At 47.3% G+C, this 18,947-nt stretch overlaps 2 protein-coding genes across 3 annotated transcripts; both read left to right on the top strand.

The window, feature by feature from the left end:
- Positions 1–560: 560 nt before the first annotated feature.
- Positions 561–8,576, top strand: LOC110075600 (cytochrome P450 2A13). The gene is made up of 9 exons (XM_020787010.3): positions 561–849; positions 2,000–2,162; positions 2,926–3,075; positions 3,284–3,444; positions 4,005–4,181; positions 4,718–4,859; positions 5,497–5,684; positions 6,699–6,840; positions 7,432–8,576. Exons 1-9 carry the CDS (start codon positions 670–672, stop codon positions 7,611–7,613), a joined length of 1,485 nt encoding a protein of 494 aa, XP_020642669.3. The 5' UTR covers positions 561–669; the 3' UTR covers positions 7,614–8,576.
- A 1,672-nt stretch (positions 8,577–10,248) lies between these two features.
- On the top strand, positions 10,249–18,429 carry LOC140702048 (cytochrome P450 2C5). 2 transcript variants are annotated; one of them, XM_072979990.2, is made up of 9 exons: positions 10,249–11,443; positions 12,078–12,240; positions 13,202–13,351; positions 14,697–14,857; positions 15,560–15,736; positions 15,825–15,966; positions 16,227–16,414; positions 16,616–16,757; positions 17,223–18,429. In XM_072979990.2, exons 1-9 carry the CDS (start codon positions 11,267–11,269, stop codon positions 17,300–17,302), a joined length of 1,380 nt encoding a protein of 459 aa, XP_072836091.2. In that variant the 5' UTR covers positions 10,249–11,266; the 3' UTR covers positions 17,303–18,429. The 2 variants fall into 2 exon arrangements, with proteins under 2 accessions (XP_072836091.2, XP_072836090.2); XM_072979989.2 differs by having other exon boundaries at positions 17,152–18,429.
- Positions 18,430–18,947: the final 518 nt, after the last annotated feature.

Below are 18,947 nucleotides of genomic sequence, written 5' to 3'. Positions count from 1 at the left end.
GACTGCGGAGGAGCAAAGAAACAAGGCCCTTTTTCAACATTGCAACGAGCAATGCTAACAAGTTTATTTTCAAATACTGCAATGAGAATGAACAACTTTTTAAAAGTAACTTTCTAACCCCTGGCTCCATGCCAACATTGGGAGGAGCCAGTCACCTTCTTGAAGTCTTCTCTGCCTGTCTATCTGCCTCTCTGTCCGTCTGTCCGTTTCCCAGCCCTCCCCTCCCTCACCAAGCAAAGGTTTGGGAACAACTGGTTGAAGGCAACGTAGGTGACTCTTCTCTTCTTTCTTGGCCAGAGGACTCAGGGATGAGGTTTAGAGGTGGAGAAGGGTCTCCTCAGAAGCCTTGGGAGGCCAGATAAGGAGGGTCTGAGGGGCTCCAAACTGGACCCAGGCACCCAAAATTCTCCATCCCTTCTCTAATCCATTAATAGCCCTCTAGCTTGAACTCTTGAAATAATGCCCCTCCCGCCATGAACAGATCAACGAACCATTCATGTACACAGAGATAAAGAATATTGGACTTTAATCAGCACACGCGCCCCCTCTCTTATCTGGGTTGCACAAAAGGATGCAAAGCAGAAAAGGCTTGCCCAACTTCCAAAGTTGGGGGTTTTCGCTGTGGGGCAATATAAAATATCTGCCAACCGCAGGGAGCCTGGAGCACCGATGGACCTCCTTGGAGCAGCCGCGCTTTTCGGGGCCATCTGCGTCTCCTGCTTCTTCATCCTCTCCGTATGGCGGCAGCTGCGCCAGGCAAGCAAGATGCCTCCTGGGCCCACCCCGCTCCCCTTCATCGGCAACCTGCTCCGGGTCGACAGGAATAATGTGTCCCGATCACTCATCAAGGTAAGCCCTAAAACAACTTCTTCCCACAACCCTAACCCAAGCCTCCCCTCCACCGCCACCAATTGCGTGTCTCTGATGCCAATTTTCCACTCTTGAGATCCTTTGAAAGGGCTGGGGGCCGGGCTCGTTCGCCCTTGCCCATCCATCTTGCTCTCCTTCCTTCTTCCTCGTCTTCTCCTAGCTCAACTCATCCCATGCCATCTTAGCTCAAGATGACACCCCCCCCCGCTCCGATTCTCCAGATTTGGCCCTTTTTCTCTTTTGCTTAGGAATTCAAAAGAAAGACAATCAATCAATCAATCAATCAATCAATCAATCAATCAATCAATCAATCAAAGCAACCAGGCTCTTATGTGTTAGCATTTGTTTTTCAATCAGCCCTTCCTTTGGCTCCAAGCTTCAGGATCTAGACTTAATAAAAGCTCCGAGCCACAGGCTGTGTGACTCGCACCCTTTTTTCTATACAGCTCCAGTTAAACGATCAGTTGGGTATCCCAAGGTGAAACGTGACCACCCAAGCTGGTTCTGCCAGCAATAAAAGCAGCTGCACCCCCTTGGGTTGTTCTTCCTTTCTTTGGGCTTCTGTTCCCTTTCCTTTCTTTTTTCTTTTGCAAGAGGATTTTACAGCGTCTCTCGCCGAGTCTTTCTTATATGATCCATGAGTTAAGACAAAAACCACAATTGAGTTATTCCTCTATCAAATAATGTGCTAAGTTTTAACGAAAAACAGAGAACGGTGCTTGTTCTTTTTCGTGTTTAATTTGCCATGGGAAATACCGCATCAGGCCATTTGGGGTGGCATCTGTCACCAGAGGAAGATGGCCACGCTCACAGAGGGGATAGGAGGATGCTGCTCCTCCACCCACCCCACCCGTGCAGATTAGCTTGCTCAGTCATGCAACAGATATGGAAAGCAAATGCAAGCTTCATTTCTTAGTCTGCTCACCCTGAGAGACCTCTCTCTGCACAGAGAGTTGGAGTGGAACAAGTTCTTGAGAGCTTCGGTGGAGATCTCTCAATCCTCATGCCTCTTTCTCCTGCCACTCCACTTCTTCTTCACCTGTCTCTCATCCTTCGACATGTGTACCTTTGTTTCTCAGCATTTCAGACAGGATCCTGGGTGCCTTCTTTGCTCTCTTTTTAAAAACAGATGAGTGAGGAATACGGCCCCGTCTACACCATCCACCTGGGGCCGCGGCGTATTGTGGTGCTCTGCGGGTATGATGCTGTGAAGGAGGCCCTGGTAGATCAGGTGGAAGATTTCAGTGGTCGTGGAGAGCAGGCTACCTTTGACTGGATCTTCAGGGGTTACGGTCAGTCTCTTCTTTGGCAGGAGATAAACCTCAACAATGGCCAGAGACCAGGACATTTAGTGGTCAGGACTAGGGCTCTCAGGACTGATTTCATTGCTCTCACCAAGTAAGCTATTCCAGACCATTGATAATGTCAGCTGGTAATAAAACATTATCTGCAATGGAGAAGTTGTTAATAAACTCTCTCTGCCAGCTCCAGCTTGCCGTCTTTTATATTTATTCACCATTTTTTGCATCACTTTTACTTGCTAGCTTCTATGCATGTCTTTATTAGGCACTGCAGTTATTATTCAGTGTCTGAAATCCAGTAGTAACGGTAAGTTGCCATGAGAGTTTGATGAGCCAACTCCTTGGTAAGTTCCACTGATTCAATGGGCCTACTCTAGAGGTGATTTACTACTGGATTTCAGTCTGGGCCTAACAAATATAGGCATATCTTAGAGACAATGTGCCTGTGATGGGAATGAAATTCAATGCAGAAAGTGAAAACAAAAATCTCTTAGGACAAGAAGAAAGTACCAGCAGAATTTAGAGAAATGTCGAAAGAAAGAAAGAAATGTCAAAAGAAATGTCGAAAGAAATGTCGAAAGAAAGAAAGAAAGAAAGAAAGAAAGAAAGAAAGAAAGAAAGAAAGAAAGAAAACAACACAAAAAGAAAATGGGAGATCTTCCAGACATAGAAAATTCAATCACATGCTTAATTGCAACTTTTAGAACCAGTGGGCTTTCTTGATCCTCACCTTGAGTCCACCTTTCCTTCCCAGGCGTTGCCTTCAGCAATGGGGAAAGGGCCAAACAACTTCGCCGATTCTCCATGATGACCCTGAGGAATTTTGGAGTGGGGAAGAGATCAGTTGAAGACCAGATCTTGGAGGAGATCCATTTCTTACTAGAAGCCCTGAGGAACACAGAGGGTGAGATGGCTTTGGGCATCCCCATAAAGATGGCTCCGGGATCTATTGGTGTCAGTTTTGGTGCCAATTTCATGCCACTTCCCCAGGCTTGTCACAGTGGGAGACTGGCACATGGATTTCCGTTACTCTCAGATTTATTTTTGCTTTGATGTGTTGGGTTTATTGCTTCAGCCAACAGGACAGCATTTTTTTTTCTTCCTGCTCCTAGGCAAACCTTTTGACCCAACCTACATTCTGAGCCGTTCAGTGTCCAATGTTATCAGCTCCATTGTCTTTGGCAACCGCTTTGACTACCAAGACCAGGAGTTCCTCTCCATGCTGACCAAGTTGCTGGATATTTTCCGATTTGCCTCTACTCCTTGGGGGCAGGTAAAATGGAAATGGGGTGGAGAAAGGATGTCCGGAGACAGCCGAGTCAGCAAAGTGGTGTTGGGTTGAGCTGGATTGGGGTCAAGTTTATTGAGTTTGTCCTGATCTTCTTCAAGAGACAACGAACTGGTTGATTAGTTCCCTGGTTCATACGGCCTTTAAGACAAAACAGCAGCTCCACAATTAGAAGCAACTCTACCTACATGCTTGCTTTTCCTATGAGTTTTGACTGTACAGATGAGAATGCGTTGAAGCAACACAAAGGATAATATTTTATTACCCTTGAACTGTAGAACTGGCTTCTCATCTGTCTCTGCCCAATGATTTCCATGACAGTTTGAGAATAGGAAGGAAGGAAGGAAGGGAGGGAGGGAGGGAGGGAGGAAGGAAGGAAGGAAGGAAGGAAGGAAGTTCTAGATTTCTATTTCAATGTTTTGTTCATGCACAAACTTTCTCACCAATTGCAATTGTCTAACATCTGTCATGGGTTTATAAATAAATCAGATAAATAAATCTGGTTCCTTTTCTTTTCTTTTCCTCCAAACCCAACCTCCCCTTAGCTCTACGACATGTTCTCAGGGATCATGAACTACCTGCCGGGGCCGCAAGTCAAATCCTTTGAGGCCCTCTCAGGCCTTGATGAGTTTGTCGCCAGAAAGGTGAAGGAGAACCAGGAGACCCTGGCTCCTAATGCCCCCCGAGATTTCATCGACTGCTTTCTGATAAAAATGCAACAGGTACCACCGTTTTCTTCTGCTTATTCTGATGGCCATTCTTGGTAAGCCAGAAATGTCTTATCCACTGCGCCCACCTTTCTGAGGCAGACTGAGGGCAGCATGAGGGGGACCTGGGTGGGTGGGGGGATTGGTCTTTAAAAGCACTGCCAAGGTGCTGGCTTTCTACCTGGGGGGGGGGGTCTTCTCTGAGAGCCTAATAGATTTCAGACAGTGTCTGTCGGTGTGTTTCATGGGGTGCCTGCCATATCCCTGCTGTGTCCCGTAAGCTTCTGGATAAACAGAGCTATGGCAAAGAAGGCTTCGAGGGCAGCCTTCAAAGGCAAAGATAGAAGACGAAGTAGCTGTGGGGCTGATGATTAAATATCCACAGGAGAGCTGAGTAAAAGGCAGGAGCCCAGTCCTCCAAACCTGGGCAGCCCAGTGTACCTGTGAAACATCTACCTGCTTAAACAACCGGGGTGTACCTAATGCTAGCCTAAGGTATACAACTTGTAAAGCATTTTCCCCCACCCCCATCCTATTTATGTTCCGCCAAGGAAAAGGAAAAGCCCAACTCTGAGTTCACCTTGAAGAACATCATTGCGACAACCCTCAACGTCTTCTTCGGGGGCACAGAGACCGTCAGCACCACCCTGCGCCACGGCTTGCTCATCCTGATGAAATACCCGGAGGTAGAAGGTGAGCATGGAGGAAGGTCAGAGGCAGGTAGGAGAAAGGGGTGGGGTGGGGTGGGGTGGCCAGACGTTGATGGGGGGCCACGGCATACCTCGCAAGGGGGAGACAATGCTGAAGGTAGGCTCTGCCTTCCGAACATGCCGTGTGCTTTAACTGATGGGCCACACCACCAGTGGGAGGGCACGGAGACTTTTAAAAGCTGTGGTCTTGGTTCAGAGGACTTCCCAGGGAGGTCAGGAAGTCTTCGGGGTCCAAGACCCACATCCGAATCCGAGTCTTTGGTAGCAAGTCCCTAATCCCTTTTAAAAACAAACTCCCCCCCCAAGGAAAAAAAGGGGAGGAAATGTGTGGGTTCCCAGTCACAAGCGAATCCAAGTCATTGGGGGCAGGGGAGAACTGAAATCCGACTTGACAGCAATTAAAATGGGGGGAGCAAGAAGTGGCAGAAAGTCCTTTGAGGTAGAGATAGAGGGAAGAAGAAAACAGGAACCTGCATACAGAGTTGGGAGAGGCAAAAGGGGAGTGGAGAGGAGGCCCTCTTGGGTTACTCCTGTTTGTCCCTTCCAGCCCTCCCACTGGAGGTCGTGTCTCACACCTTGTGGTGCCCCATTTCCAATAGAACCAACCTATCCCTATACAGAGAAAATCCACAAGGAGATAGACCGTGTGATTGGCAGAAACCGCGCCCCCAGCATGGAGGACCGGAAATGGATGCCTTACACGGATGCCGTGATCCATGAGATCCAGAGGTTTGCTGACGTGCTCCCCATGGGCTTAGCGAGGCGTACAATTCGGGATACCCAGTTCCGAGGATACACCATCCCCAAGGTATTTCATGCTATTTATTTATCAGGGAATTGATACTCCACATGTCTGCAGAAATAATTGCAAATTAAAACTGTACAAATTAGAACTAGTGCGCTTGTTCCTGGAGGCGTCTCATCTGGCCACAGTGAAACATGGTGTCGTTACACCCCAGGTGCAGTACCATCATCTGCTCTGTGTGGGGCTGCCTTTGGAAAGTGCTCAGAAACTTCAGCTGGTCTAAAACACAGGAACATAGGAGAGGGTCTTATCTGTGGCTGCTCCCAGACTTTGGAACGCCCTCCCACTGGAGGCCAGCCTGGCCCCATCTTTGCTGTCCTTCCACCAGCAGGCAACAGCCTTTCTCTTCAGGCAAACCTTAATGACTGTCTACCTTAGTTGGGTTTTTTTTAAATGGACGGTTGTGCCTTGCTGCTTTGAATGTGTTTTTGATGTCGCTTTTATGCACTGTCTTTTAATGCAGTATTTGTTTCATCCTTTTTACTATGTGTATATTTATATTTTTGGTTTTAGATGTTGCCTTTTAGTGATGCAAGCTACCTTGGGTCCTTCTAATGGACAAAGGCGGGGTAAAAATATTTTAAATCGATAGGGTAAAATAACATAAATCCCCAAAGCAGACCGCAAAGTTTAGGGCTCATGGCCAATAAGTCTTCCTAGAAGGTCTCTGCCTCAGTTGTTCAGGATCGCTGTTACAGAACTGCAGTTGCCCTGTAAATGAGGGGAAAGCCATAACAGCTCAAAGGAAGTCCATGGCTGGCTCGTGGAATTCATTGCCACAAGATAGAGCGACAGCTGCTAATCTGGACAACTTTCAAAGGGGTCTGGATCAATCTGGCCGGAATCACACAATTTACAAATGCCCCCCACTGGTTTTGTAACAGGGGAATAAATGACCTGCAAGAAAAGAAGTTGTTAAGAGAGTACCGCTTGCTGGCCTTCCATCAAACCGTTTCATCCTTTCTCGTCCTCCATGCCGAACAACCTTTCCCCCCTTCTCTTTTTTGCTTTGCTCAGGGTACGGAGGTGTTTCCCCTCCTGGGATCTGTCATGAGGGATCCCAAATACTTTGCAAGACCAGAAGTGTTTGACCCCCAACATTTCCTGGATGAGAACGGGCAGTTCCAGAGGAGCAGCGCTTTCATGCCATTCTCTGTTGGTGAGTCCCCTTCGGACGTCTTGTAAACCCACCATGCTGAGAACCAGCTGGTAAGACAAGGTGCTACGTTTCTTCCTTTGAGGAATCCAGGGCTGAGAAGTCCCGCCCACTCCCTCAACGCTTCCTGCTTTTGGAAGAGCCTGGAAAAACTGGGGTTCTCCATGCACGGGGACACTCCACCTGATTTTCTTTCCCCAGGGATCTGAGTGACATGGAAGGCCTCCTTTTCTGACAACATCTCTCCATGTGTAGGAGAAGATAAACAGGAAGATGCCTGCCTCTGTCCTCGCTCATTCAGATTCACCCTATCCAGAAGAGGCTTGGGATATGCTTGCATATAAGATTAACCTCATTCTGAACAGCGCTTGCATATGAGTTGATATATGTATCATGCTCATTTCAAGCATCCAGAAAGCACTATGGTTGCCAGAGAGAGAGAGAGAGAGAGAGAGAGAGAGAGAGAGAACAGACACATTTTGCTGTTCCTACCCAGAAAAATGACTCTACGCAAACCAAGAACACACACACACCAAACCCAAAAATAACGCTGCTGTGTCAAGAAATTCTCTCTCTTTTCTTTTTCCCTTTCAGGAAAACGGTATTGCTTTGGAGAGCCTCTGGCCCGCATGGAGCTCTTCCTCTTCCTCACCAGCATCCTGCAAAACTTCCACCTCCATCCTTGTGTTCCTCCTGAAGAAATTGACGTTTCGCCCATGCTTTCTGGGTTTGCCAGCCTCCCGCAAGCCTACGAACTCTGCGTCCTGCCCCGCTGAAGGGTTGCAAGGGGATGGAGGAGTAAGGCCTGATCCGGTCTGAGCTGGTCTCTTCACTATTTGCTCCACCCTTTGTGTCGTGCTTTTGCAACCCTACTGATAGGAGGGGAATAAACATTGGATACGGTTCTCTCTCTCTGCCTCACAAGCTGCTACCTCCTCCATTCCAACCCAGTGTTTCCTCCCATTTCACTTCCAGCCTCCTTTCCTGCTGGTCAAAGTCTTTCTTTGGACCAACACTTCCTTTCTCTCACCTCCCATGATCCGTCAGTCAACTTCTTTGTCTGGATGACTTCACCAGGAACAGTTGGAACCATTATGAACATTCCGCAGCTGCACCTCAACTAGAGCCTCTGGGTGATAGAACCAGCCCCATACCAGAAGGTCCAGCTTCCCTCTTCTGAGAAGAAGATTTTATACATCTGGAATCATCCAGAGGAACATTTCAACATTCTTCTAGGCTAACTAATTAGCTCCTTGTTTTCGCCTGCCTGTTTTGACATTTTAACAGAAAACAATGGGCAGCCTAATTATTCCTGATTTTTTTCCCCAAGCCATGCATATTTCAAAAGTCCTTTATGTTTAGGAAATGGATCTTGTATATTTGAGGGAAATGTTTTTTTCAATCTTCTTGCAACATTATCCCTCCAGACACTTTTGCTTCATTTGAAACCAAGAACGGTAAAACATGGTCGCTTCTCCTCTGAGTTCCCCCTTCCTTTTTCCATCTTTGCTTCACTCTGAAAATGACTTTCATCAAGGTTAGCCAAAAATTTCTAAACCTCCTCAAACATTCCCTTGTACTGAAACAGGAGTTACTAGTTTAGGGAAAGATTTCCCAGGTTTACACTCCATCCACAAAGTTTGCATATTCCATATTTGTGAGTCTTTCTCACAATCGGTGTCACTGTTTTCTATGAAAATAAAAGGGAAGCTGGAATAAACATAAGGTTGTAAAATAAACACCTGGAGTCTGTGACAGCTACAGGCCCACGAGCCATACAAAGATGGGAATTAAACCCCTGCCACACACACCCAGGTGCCAGCTCTGCTCCCTCGTCTGACCCGACAGGACCCAAAATGTCACACAGAATATCTATCAAGGGCCTGCTTACTTGATCCTCTGCTAATGTGATCTATGCCACGCTTTGCCAGGAATGCTTTTCGGTGCTCTACATAAAGAAGACAAACGGGACCATCTCTGTGCAAAAGAATTACCGCACATAAATCCAACATCCAGAGCGGCAACACATAAAAACCTGTTTTGGAATGTTTCAAACTATCTGGACACTCTTGGAATGAAATGAAAGTCACTAGACTTAAAGAAGAAGCAACTGAGATGAGGTAGATACGGGTGCTCGAGACCCCCTTGAATGGACTGTGTATCAACCAAGTATCGAACAGGACCACGTGAAGGACAAACCGCTCTGGACTGAATCGGGATACATTTCAAAAGCCTGGTATTATCTTTCAGGTGAAATTAGGGAATGTGTGAACAGCCCAAGTTAGTACAACTAATCCTGGGCTCAATGAACCAAGGTCTGAATGTCTCGGGTCTCTTTCATCATATGGATTCAGATCAAGACGATGTTACAGCTGAATAAACAAAGGTATCGATGAGTATAAACAACCTCCACGTCAGATGCTGCATCGGCTGATCAGTGGGGCAAAAATAAAATTAATACGGCACATTAGCCCCATTACCAGCAAAAAAGGCTGGTTGGGAACCTTTCCTCCCAGTTGTTTAAAATGACCCTCCTGCATAACCACCAGGCGTTTCTCAACTGGAGCCCAACCATATCATGGGTTGTCAGCAGACAAACTGCGGAGAAGCCAGAAATAACTCATTAACCACCCAAGGGGGGAAAGGGATACTTGATGGTTGGCCCAGCCCAGGATTTGGGCAATAGTTAACAAAGAAAGGGGGAACTTTGGATTGAAGCAGTCCAAAGGTCCAGAGCCATCCATCGCTGCACCCTTCAAACAAGTTGGACTCAGAGTTTTAATGGCCAATGCCAAAATCTCATAGCAAACATGTCTGCACTGACGAGAGGAAGTTTGTGAGCTGCAGTTCGGAAAAGTAACTTTCCAAAGTTCCAGCTGTACTACAAACTCCAGTATCCAAACATCCTTGGCCAGCATGACTAATCCGTGCCAACAGCCCTACAAACTGGGGATAATGGGAATTCAGCCTTTAGAGTGGTGTTCTTTTCTTCAGTCCTCCACCCCAAGATGGGACCAAATTAACTCTGGAGTTTGCATGGTTTATGGTTTCTCCTCTCCCTTCCTTCTTTCCCTCTTTCCCTCTTTCCCTCTTTCCCTCTTTCCCTCTTCCCTCCCTCCCTCCCTCCCTCCCTCCCTCCCTCCCTTCCTTCCTTCCTTCCTTCCTTCCTTCCTTCCTTCCTTCCTTCCTTCCTTCCTTCCTTCCTTCCTTCCTTCCTTCCTTCCTTCATTTCTCTCTCTCTCTCTAATTTTCCTTCTCTTTCACTGTCTCCAAAACACGACCTCTGAAATGTGCTTCCTGAAGCAGGCAACTGCGACTGTTATGACTTTCTTTCTGACGGTTAGTGTCACCATTTTCTATGAAAATAAAATGGAAGGTAGAATAAAGCAGAAGGTTGCAAAACGAATACCTGGGGTTTGTGACATCTACGTACCTGTGCAAGACAGTGGGGAGCCCTACAAAGATCATGTTGCAGTTGTCCCACAACCACCACCACCCCCCGTCCTGTGACATCACAAGGGCTCCACGTCTGTGGCACCACCGTGGTCCCTCTCCTGGCCATAGGTTTTGGCCGTCAGATCTCAAAGAAAGGGAAGCGGCTGACAGAGTGAGTGTCTTTGGGGAACCCAAGCCTTGAGGCCGTCAAGACTCCATCCTTGGCTTTCCGGAGACGTGGCCGGCTAGGGGATTTGGGGAATGGTGGTCCAAAAAAGGACCATTCCTTAGCTCTTGGTTCAGGACGAAGGAAAGGAGGAAGCGCACCTTCTCCAGTCTTCCAAACCACCACAGAGAGGACCTCCCACCTCCTTTAGGGAGGGATAAACAATGCCCATCCTGCTCACATCTCAAACAATGGTGGCTCCCATCAGCTTCAGCCAGCAGAACCAATAGTTAGAGTGTAGTGCAGCAACTTGGGTGAGCGATAATTTGGGAGATATCTTAGGGGCTTCAACATTTTCTTATAGCCACCCCCTCCCCAATGTGTTCTCCTTTTCAATGAACTGACTCAGAAGCTGATGGGGGCAGGGGTGGAGTTTTCCAACTTGGAAGAACATGGCAGACCTACAATTTGTTTTAAAGGAGGAGGTGCCTCTTTCTCTTTTTTTCCTTGACACCATTTGGCAAAGTTGCATAAAGGTTACTTTTATTATGGGAAATAGCCTCCAGGTGGTTATAATATAACTTAAGCTAGATAGACTATCACCTTTTCCCTCAAGAACGTGTTTGTCCATGAGGTCCTCTTGTTTGGTTGGCCAAAGAAAGAATCAACAATTAGCATGCTAAAGGGGAAGCTCCCAGAAACCCCACCTGGAATGTGGATGAACTGCCCATCTACCCCCTCCCTCCAATAAAGTGGTCTGAGCTCTCTCGCCCTCCCCAGAAGCTTCAAGGGATCTCTGGTGGAGGAGGCTGGCCAAGAGCGCGCCCGATGGAGCTGGTTTCCCTCTCCTTTGGGCTACTCCTCGGAGTCTGCTGTGCCCTCCTGGCCTTGGCATGGAGGGGCAAAGGGGGCCAAGGACCTCTGCCCCCCGGGCCCACCCCACTCCCCATCCTGGGGAACTATTTCCAGCTGGACAGAAAGGATATGATGAAGTCCCTGACAAAGGTGAGTCCAGATGGCTCTCCAGACTTTTTATTATTATTATTCTTTGTGGTTCAGAGACTCCTTTGAGACAGACTTAGGCAGATCCTACTCAGTGACAAGGGAGGAGGAAGAAGAAGAAGAAGAAGGGAGGATCAACCCACATATTCAGGAAGATACATGTCTCTTGCCATTACATCATTTCCCCTCCAGACAGGCAATTCCTTCAAAGCTCTGTGCCTGAACAATGAGAGAAGCAAATGAAGTCCATGTTTGCCTCTCAACAGCCAACCACAAAAGAAAGGCACACTCATCAGGAACCTGTGGATTGCGGACATCTTGTGTTAGGAGAAATAGACATCTTCCTTCTCCTCCATACTCCTCAATGCTCTTTCCTCCTCATTGTCCCCACCCACTTACACACAAACACACACATGTTCCTGTGTGTCTATATATAACCACACTCGTAACTAACTCTGGCAATCCACACAAATGGATAGAAGCCAAAAGTACGGAGGTCCTTTTGTTGGGAAATTCTGCTTCTGGCATCTGCTTGGCCCTTCTCCCTCCCCCTCCCAATGGCCCCTTGGGAGGAGGGAATGGCTACCTGTGGGACACAGGGACACCACCCACAAAAGACGGGGCTTTCTCTCGACAGCTGAGCGAGGTGTATGGCCCCGTCTTCACCGTGTACCTGGGACTGCAGCGGATCGTGGTCCTGTGCGGCTACGAGGTGATGAAAGAGGCCCTGGTGGACCATGCTGAAGAGTTCAGTGGCCGCGGGCAGCTGCCAGCTTTCTCGAAGGATTTCAATGAGCACGGTGAGGACTACATCCTTGGCTAGCGGCTGAGCTCTTGTGAGATGGGAGGAGGATGGGCTGCCCCAAGGTTTCTGTCCAACACCACTCAAATCCTGTCCATGGCTGGCTTGCACAGAAATTGTACACCCCATCAAGACAGCTCAGAAGGCCTGCACCCTCTTAACAAACGGCCTTCAGCTCCCAGGGGTTTTGGGGGAAGAACTGTGCTCTGGATAGAGAGGAGGAAGAGGTTTCCACAACATGTGCATTAAATCCGTTTAGTACTACGGAGCAGCTTGGGACTCTTTTGAGAAGGCACCCTGCTCCTTTCCGTCATCCATGATGGCTGATGCTGGTGTCTCCCAAAACAATTCACATACGCAGATAGAAACTGCAGGGCAAATAACATTGCTTCCTGCATGAGAGCTGATCTAAATTCTTATCTTTCATCTGGCTCCGACTAAAGATAAGATCTCAATTAAAGTAAATATGCTTCTCCATATGTATTACCTTATTCATTAGCAATTTTAAAACGGCTTCGTTTAATCACTGAACACCAACAGCTTTAATTTAGAAGAGCCATTGTGACATTTCTCAAGGAGCTAATTACCTACTGGCCATATCAAATACTTCTATACGTACGTACCTATGTGTCTGTCTTAAGGGAATGACTTAAAGAATCAACTGACAAATACTTCAACAAGGTGTGAGTTTTTTTTTTTACATTCTTCCTGAATATTTCTGAAGCATCAACATTCATTTTTCTGAAATGATTTGATGCTTCTGCATTAGCACCAATATTTAACTTTGTCTGATCACCCAAATAAAAGCTTTGGTGCTTGAGCTGGGATCGGAGTCCCCCTCTTTTCGGAGGGACTGCCTCGTGGCTAATTGTTTGTTGAATCTCAGCGATTACAACTCTGCAGACTTCATTCATATGTCCCTCTGAACCATGCCATTGTTTTTTCTCTCTTTCTGCTAGGGATCGTGTTTGCCAACGGGCACCGATGGAAGCAGCTTCGGCGGTTCAGTCTCAGCACCTTGAGAAACTTTGGCATGGGCAAACGATCCATCGAGGAGCGCATCCAGGAGGAGGCCCAGTGCCTGGCAGAGGAGCTACATAAAACAAACAGTACACACTGTTCCAACTTCTTCTACTCCCTACAAAACATTTTTGCAAAACCAAACTCAACATTGGCTCAATTCCCAATCTCTGTTCTTATGCTACGGCAGGGGCCTTTTTCTTAAAACGGCTATTTTTATTCCAAAACCACAAAGAAAAATAATAGTCTAAATCCCGTTGCTTAGCAGCGTGAATCACACTAGAGTAGGCCCATTGAATCAATAGGCATCTAGCGAGTCAACTCTAATTAACTCAAAAGGGCCTTCTTACTATGTCCATGGAAGTGGACCTGATCCACAGAAGCTTGCACTGAAATATAGCAGTTAGTCTTTCAGGAGCCACAAAGCTTTTGTGTTTTTTTTTTCTGCCCAATACACTAAAGTGAATCACAGTTAGAGTAGGCCCATTTGAATCAATGCAACCTATGGAGGAGTTGGTGCACAAAGTCCCTATTCATGGAATCCTAGAATCATGGAGTTGGAAGGGGCCTCTAAGGCCATCCAGTCCAACCCCCTGCTCAGTACGGGAAAGATGAGATGGTTCAGTGGACCTACTGGAGTGCAGTTCACTATGCTAAGCAACAGGATTGGGACCAAAATTACATCAGGAGGGTAACAGTAGGGTATCCTAACATCTACATGTAGAGGCCATGAACCTTCCTATGAGTGGACAGTGAAAATGCTCAGATAAATGTGGAGGTGCGTTTCTCCTTGCTAAAGGATTTATCAACATGAAACATAAAACAAACAACAACGAAAAACAGCACAGTTTTTGTCAATTTCCTTAATGACCTATAGGGTGCGAGAACATTTCTAGGACGGCCAGATGGCTCAGTGGTACAGCCAGAGGTTGGGAGTTCAAATCCCGCCACTTGTGCCTCCTTGACAGAGACTCAATGATCCACAGGGTCTCCCTTCCAGCTCTGCAATGTTAAGAATATCTGTTGTCGATTATTAGAGCAATCGGCCAAAAAGCGACAGACGTTTGTGGGAATGTGGGTTTTGTGAGTGAGGAGTATTCAGGACCTCTTATCAGTCCTTTGCCAAACCAGCTTTTCAGATCTGAAAAAGAACAATAAAATGCAGGGGCAGGCCTACATTTTGGGAGCCCTGGCGCTTGAACTGTTATGGGGGCCCCCTTCGCAACCGGCAATGAGGTCTGGATAGCCTCTGTTCACTTCTTCAGTGGGGCTCTTGCATGACAGATCATTGAATTTAAAAACAAATGTGGAGGAAAGTCGCTTCTGGGGCCCCTGCAGGATTAGGGGCCCTGAAATTTAAGCTTCATTAATTTCACAGTCGATTCAACCCCTGATAAAATGGTAAAGTGGCTTTGTCACCATCTCTTCATTTAGGCATGCCCTTCGACCCTGTCTTCATCCTCAGTCGTGCAGTCTCCAACGTCATCTGCTCTCTCACATTTGGGCATCGGTTTGAGTATGATGATGAGAGATTCCTGAAGCTGAATAAGCTGATAACCAAGCGGTTCCAGGTTGCCAGTTCACCCCAGTCTGCGGTGAGTGTGGCCTTGATGCCTTTTGTGCGCTTGGAAAGAGCCCCCCCCCCGCCTTTCCAAACTTTAAGCCTCCAGGTGCTCTTAACCTAACCATGGGCCATGTTGGTTCAAAGCCTAAGGAAGCACCACCGGGAAGGGGGGGGGAGAGAGATTGAGGTCTATCCGAGTGACATCACCTGATCCAAGCACTTGCTAGCATACATTTGGTTTTAGATTTGCCTTGTTTTGCTTTTCCCCACTTCTGCTGCTGCAGGAGAACAACAGGGCTACCTCCTTAGGAACTGAACGGGATTCCTGAGAGGGGCAAATCATAAATTACAAATCATCAGTCCATAGACATTGGGCTAGTGCTCAAGAAGGGTAATTAATGGGCAGCCCTAAAATGTATGTCCAGCCTTCATCGCCTGGCGTCCAGATGGCCAGTGAATGTGTGCCATATACACCTGATTAGGAGGGGACACCTCATGATTCCCAGACAGGGGAAGTCCCAGCACCCACTCTTATTTGTTTGTTTGTTTGTTTGTTTGTTTGTTTCTTTGTTTCTTTGTTTCTTTGTTTCTTTGTTTGTTCGATTTATATCCTGCCCATCTGTTATATTCTACCACTCTGGGCGGCTCTGTGGAGACTTTGTGGATATCCGTGATAAAGCAAAAGTGTTGCATTCTCACAGAACTCCATTTCTTTCTCTCCACAAACACACAGCTGTATAACATGTTCCCTGGAGTCATGGAAAAGATCCCTGGAGCACACCACATGAGCAGTGAATGTTCCCAGAAGATTATTGACTTCATTGTGGAGCAGATCAAGATGCGCCAGGAGGCCTTGGACCCTTCGTCCCCCCAGAACTACATCGATTGCTTCCTCGTTAAGATGGAGCAGGTAAGGGCTTGATCTTGGACTCACTGACCACCCGTGGAAAATCGGGGGGAAGTCTGGGGTTTTTACCTTTGCCTTTCCTTCTTGGCAGGAAAAGAACAATCCAGATACTGAGTTTTACATGGAGAATCTGGTCATGTCCACCTTCAACCTCTTCTTCGCTGGGACAGAGACCATCAGCACCACCTTGAGATATGGTTTCCTCTTGATGCTGAAGCATCCAGAGGTACAAGGTAAGGGAAGGAGAAGGAACCTCTTACGCACACACACACCCTGACCGCAGTGGCTGCTTGGGATTCTCAAAGCAAAACGGCCAAAGGAAAGAAACTTCCCCATGACTCCAAAAGTGAGATGCATGTTTTTTTTAAAAACGCTCCTCACCCATTTGTAGCAAAGCCCTCAACTCTGGTGGAAAGGTGTCAGGAGAAAAGCAAACTGGGACGTCAGTCTCGGTGTTGAGAGGAATGTCCGCCCCTGTCTTTCCTTCCCCAAGTAAAAGTCCAGGAGGAAATCGATCGCGTCATCGGAGAAGAGCGGATCCCAGCCGTTGAGGACAGGAACAAAATGCCATACACGGAGGCCGTCCTGCATGAGATCCAGAGGTTCGGTGACGTTCTCCCCATGAGCTTACCCCATGCTGTGACACAAGACACCCACTTCAGGGGGTACGTCATCCCCAAGGTGAGCCAAGCTGGATGCTCAGGAGGAGTAGAGAAAGGGGGGAAAACCTCGGCTTGGAGGTTCGTGCTGGTTCATATACGTGGCACCACAGGTGCCACGCGCTTCCTTCCCCCCCCTCCCTGGCTGGATCCCCCACTCAACAGCCTCTGCTTGTGCCCATCATCACCAGCCAATGGCCCCCCTCTTGCAATAATCTCCCAGGGGACCTACGTCTACACTTTGCTCACCACGGTGCACCGTGACCCAAAACATCATCCCAATCTGGAGGAGTTTGACCCTGGGAGGTTCCTGGACAGCAACGGTTGCTCAAAGAAGGTGGATGCTTTTATGCCTTTCTCAGCAGGTAGGTTTTGGAGGATGGCGTGGGGTGGGTGCTGTTGTAAACCCAGCAGCCGCCAGAAACCCACAAGCAAGCTGGGCTTCCTTCCCTGGCCATTGGGCAACGGCAATTTTTTTTCCAGCCATTCCCCCTGCCTTCTGCCCTCTCCCTGGGCTTTGCTCCCAAATAAGCCCCAGCCCTTCTTGTCCGCGTCCCATCAGCTAGAACTCACTGTCCTCTTTCTGACCCTAACCTAGACCCAAAATGGAAGAAAAGGAAATTATCAAACAGACGAGATGGAAAGGACATTTCTGGAGGCCATGGATCCTGTCCATCCGCCTGTCCTTCCCTCCCTCCCTCCACCCACCTCTCTGGTTTCCTCCTGGCACTAACGGTGGGGGGGCCTTCTCTCTGACAGGCAAGCGGGTGTGCTTGGGCGAAGGGCTGGCGCGCATGGAACTGTTCCTCTTCTTCACCACCATCCTGCAGAGATTCACTCTCGTGTCTCCGGTGCCTCCCAGCGAGCTCAGCCTCGCGCCTTCCGTGAGTGGCCTCAGCAGGGTTCCTAGGAAATACGAGCTGTCCATGGTCCCACGGCGATCCTGATCCTCCTGTCCTCCTGTTTGGTGAGAGGCACATTGTGGAGTGTTCCCACTTCAGAATGCAAGCTAAGAATGCCATTTCCCTCGGCTCTCTCCTCTGCCCCTTTCTCTGGATGAGCTCCCCCAACCACCCACTCCCAACCTTCTCTCAGATGCCGTGGCCAGGAATCAAACCCTAGGCGTAAGCAGGTATGTTTGATTTTGAACCATGCCATGTCTGTATAGACCAGCAGTGATCCTCACAGACTTTGCAAAGTGTCTAAAAATATATATATTCCAAGAGATGAAACCATCTTGTCAGAACTGATGGCTCTTATCATTTCACGCAGGGAAGTTGGCTGACTTTCTGACTGACTTAAAGCCACAGTAAAAGACATTGGTCAACTATAGATGGATTAAACCAGTAAACTTGAGAGAGAATGTTTTAAAGATGCTTTATAGATGGCATTTTACATCTGTAAAACTGGCCAAAATGGCGCTGGAGGCTAGCAACTCATGTTGGAAGAGTTCTCAGCAACCTGGAACTTTTCTTCATATGTGGTGGACATGCGATAAAGCTAAAAGCTTTTGGAGACAGATAAAATATATTACACAAGAAATCATACAACAAGAAATAGCTTTTAAATCAGAAATGTTTTTGCTGACCATATTGCCAGAAATTGTTGATTAAAAAAAATAAATAAATACAGTATATGTTGCTGCACATATTTACCACTGCAAAGTTGATCTGGGCCCGAAAGTGGAAAAATCAGAAAAATCAGAAGAAAAAGGAGCTATTAAAAATTATTAGATATTGCAGAAATGGAAAGACTGTCAGAGACATTATGTGAAAACCCGAGAACATATGTTACAGAAAGCTAGAAAATGTTTTATGATTGGGCCCAGAAACAGATATAAGTAGAGAATATTATATAGGTAGGTTATGGATTCTAGTTACAGTCATGGAGTCAAGAGTAGATTAGATATTGTATGAATGCAAATACTTCCCTGTGCTTATGTTTTGGTTTGTATTACCCCCTTTTCTGTCCCTGTATTTGTATCCTTTTGATTGTTGTTTTTGTGTGTGTTATATAATAAAAATAATTTAAAAAACACACATTGGCAGAGAGAGAGAAAGACAGAGACCAAATGATTGGAAACATAATCATTCAGGCATTCTTTGTTTCCATAAATCTGTTCTTGAAGACAGGCTAGAATTTGGCAATAGTGGATCATTTCCATCCACAGGTCCTCCCATTCCTTTCCTGCAGCAATTCCTGGTGGGCCTGGGGAAGTCCGTCCTCCACATGGAAGGATGTATGTGTGGCAAATTTGGAAAAATCCCAGTTTGACCAGTTTGTAGGACCTGCAGGGCGAATGACCTTATTTGGTTGCAAGGAGAAACGAAGCCCATGGAAAAGCCATGGATTCAGATCAAGGGGATGTTGCAGCTGAATAAACAAAGGTATCCATGTGTGTGGACAGCCAAGTGTTGCATCTGCTTCCCAGTGGTTTATAGTTCCCCTCTTGTGTAACCACTTGGCATCCCATCTTGTGAGCAGATCAGCTAGTGAGAGGCCAGAAAGAACTCATTAACTACCCATGGTGGTGGGGTGGGGGTTGCATGGTGGCT

This window comes from Pogona vitticeps, chromosome 9, assembly GCF_051106095.1.
Source record: "Pogona vitticeps strain Pit_001003342236 chromosome 9, PviZW2.1, whole genome shotgun sequence".
In the NCBI taxonomy this organism is placed as follows: Eukaryota; Metazoa; Chordata; class Lepidosauria; order Squamata; family Agamidae; genus Pogona; species Pogona vitticeps.
This window is presented reverse-complemented; position numbering and strand designations above follow the sequence as displayed.